This window comes from Centruroides sculpturatus, unplaced genomic scaffold, assembly GCF_000671375.1.
Source record: "Centruroides sculpturatus isolate CEXI.00-Female unplaced genomic scaffold, Cexi_2.0 scaffold533, whole genome shotgun sequence".
In the NCBI taxonomy this organism is placed as follows: Eukaryota; Metazoa; Arthropoda; class Arachnida; order Scorpiones; family Buthidae; genus Centruroides; species Centruroides sculpturatus.
Window position 1 is genome coordinate 358,415 of NW_019384875.1, and position 3,360 is coordinate 361,774.

At 33.2% G+C, this 3,360-nt stretch overlaps 1 protein-coding gene across 1 annotated transcript; it reads right to left on the minus strand.

Moving 5' to 3' along the window:
• Positions 1–2,548: 2,548 nt before the first annotated feature.
• On the minus strand, positions 2,549–3,334 carry LOC111630937 (fibropellin-1-like; the record flags this gene model as incomplete). The annotated part of the gene is made up of 3 exons (XM_023375099.1): positions 2,549–2,857; positions 2,952–3,112; positions 3,187–3,334. Coding segments are annotated over 3 exons (618 nt in total), but the record flags the coding sequence as incomplete, so codon positions are not given.
• Positions 3,335–3,360: the final 26 nt, after the last annotated feature.

A 3,360-nucleotide genomic window follows, 5' to 3' on the forward strand; every position in this document is an offset into this window, starting at 1 on the left:
CACTTTATTAATTAATTATGTGATAGAAATGGAAGGAGCGAGTGCAGTTATCGTGTACTTTATTCTCTCACTATGACATTGTCTCTTTCACTTTTGACGTTTTGACAAAATACATTAAGTTCACAACTGTGTTTGTGAACATCACTAAAATGAAAAGACAATAAAAGTAAAGGGGTGAGGATTCATACCCCAGAATGTCTTCGTTATGGTTATTAAGATGTAATAGTCAATTTAAAATTTGATGCAATTATATGTTGGAAACTTTTATAAACTAGCCACATATTTAAAATTACACTTTCCTTTTAAGATACAGTAGAGTCTCGAAAACTCGGCCTAATGTGGACCGAAGGGTGGCCGAGTTTGTGAAAATACCGGGTTATCGGGAATGGGGTTAAAAAAAATAAGTACGAGTGTAGTGTTTCCTCAGAAAATACTGTAATGTACTTGTATGTATTTGTTTACTTGAGAATACAACAGAGAATAAACTGCCCAAATACCGTTAAACAAAGGAAAAATACGTCCTCTATGAAGGCATAGAGCCTTTACTACATGTAAATGAAAATTAATGAATACACTGTGTACAGTTATTTACCTGATAAGACAGACCCCAGAAAAATACTTTATGAGGCATAAAGCTGTCTATAATGAAAATTAATTAACTAAGGATTTTTTTGGCCTGCCAGAGTGTGGCCGAGTTATCCGGACTGCCGGATTATCGAGAGCCGAGTTTTCGAGGCTCTACTGTAACACAATTGAAATTTCATAGATATGATAGCAGATTAGCTTTGGCGTTGCTCGGTAAAAGAATAACAGCAAACGTTAAGATTACTTTTAATTTTTGTATTATATTATATTACAGTATTTGCTTTGTATAACTAGAAAGGTACAAAATTCAATCAATTCTGTACTGTAGAAAAATAAAAAAAATTTTAAATGTCTTAGATTGGTCACTCGGTGTAGTAAATCCATAAGCAAGACAACCTTTGTAGTTATGTAAATCAAATACTAATCGTTAAAACGAAAACCATATAAGAACTTTGGTGATTTTAGCCTACCATTGTCACGTTTATTGCGATACTCAGATGATACGAAAAGGCACAAAGTTAATGGTCAAGTAGGTAGCAATTGAAAATATATATTAAACTTTTCAGATATTATAATTTTTCCTAATGTTAACTGTAAGAAACTGTACTTTTCACAGCCGAATATCAAACGGTAATCGGCCAACGAATGAAATTTCGTTTGCTGGTTACCGAATTAACCCAATTAAATCATATTTTGTTCCCGCCGGTAACCTCGTATTATGTAATTTTTCTATTCGAATGTCACCATACTGCTGGTCCGACTGAAAGAACGGATTGTTGCGGAAGGAAGTCGAAATAATTCCACCAAAAGTAGTCGTTGACCCCCCCCTCCTGATAGTGTGGATGGTCAACGACTACTAATTAATACCGGTCTACTATTATTATTTCAAAAGTGATCCGTCTTACACACGTTGCGAAGGCCCCGCATGTGAAGTTTCTAACGTTAAAGTTCGAAAGACTTAATATGACTTGTTTAAATAAAAGAAATCTTGTAAAAATGCTAGAATAATTGCTTTTGTGCGATGATTAAGTGTTTAATTAAATTTTGCAACAGATTGTATAAACCACGTGAAAAGTATGACGTATAATGCAAGACCACCACTAAAAGAATTGAGAACATTGTAACGAAAAGTTGTAGCCCGGCTTTGTGACGATGACATAATAATCAATCACTGGTTAGAATTAGTTTGGTTTATTTGGTTACGGGAACGCGACACGTGAGCAATGTGCCCAGGAAGATGCATTCAGTGAAGAATTTTATGGGAATGTGGACTATATTTAAGCGTCGGTCATGCTCAAACACACGACTAACTACCAGAGTTCGTGGTTTTATGCACTGATCTACCGGAGGGCGCTTATTAGAATTAAGAAAGAACCGTTCAGAAATGAAAAAAACCCGAGTCATTAGATGTGGATTTTTAAAAATTATATCCTTTTTGTAAAACTTATATTTACTTTTGTTAACGTTTTCCAATAGATGACGCTAGTATGAAAAAGCAATTCAAATATAGATAGAAATTAATTGATTTATAAAAATCCAATAGAAACGATATTATCCAAGTTAGAAGTATTTGAAGCAACTGCTGATTTTCGTAGCAATTGGTCGAACGGCTTACGAGTGTATAGCCAACAAACATACTCATTTATATATTCAGATAATACCAGAATGATTATTATTATTATTTTGTAGTTTTTTTAAAAGATTTTCTGAATTTTTTTTGCTCGAAATCCTCAAGTTGCCATACTCATTAAAACTAAATATTACATTTTTGTAAATTATACTATTAATTACTTGTTTTATTAAACTACATTTACACTTAATAAACTATTAAATTCACTAATGATATTTTTTATATATATTTTTAACTCCCAACACAAAGAAAACTTTAAAACGTTAGGTCTTATAATTAACGTAAAATAAAACTTTATAAATAACAATATTGTATTGTAATATTTATAATAATTTATCTCTTAAATAATCTCAAAAAATATGGCTTACGTTTAGCGCACTTTCTTCCAGTAAATTCCGGCTGACACTTGCATTCGTAGCGAGGAAAAGAAGGAACACAAATTCCGTCATTTAAACACGGATTCTTACGGCACTGATTATTTATTTCGCAACGTCTTCCGTCAAATCCCTTCAAACAAACACATCTTTCGCTTCTTCCAACAACAATGCACGTTCCTCCGTTTTTACAATCATTCCGGAAACACGTTAATTTCTTCTCACAAAGGTTCCCGGTATATCCAGGTGGACAACAACACGAATATTTCTAGAAATAAATGGTTATAATTAGTAACAACTACTGTATTTATATACATTATAGTTCAGATGTGATATTCCATTAGTTTCCACAGAAAGATTACCTGTATTTTATCAATACAGGTTCCGGCATTTTGGCATTGGTGGAATTCACAATCGTCTATGTTTTCTTCACAGTATTCACCTCGAAATCCTGCTGTGCACAGACATTTGGGAATGCGTAATCTTGTACTCGTATAACATGTTCCACCATTTAAGCACTTGGCTAGTAAAGAAATAATTCGTATATTTCCATCAACCATTACGAATGTTTTAAAAATTGTGTAAATATATTCATACACTTCCTGCATGCGTTATATATTTCACAAAATTTTCCCGAAAATCCAGCTTTACAAACGCATCTGAAAGTTCCATTTTCTGAAGCACAGTATCCTTTGTTCCAGCATTTGAGAGGACAATTATTTACTGGCCTTGCGAATCTCCATATAGAGCAATTGCGCCCGCGAAATTGAG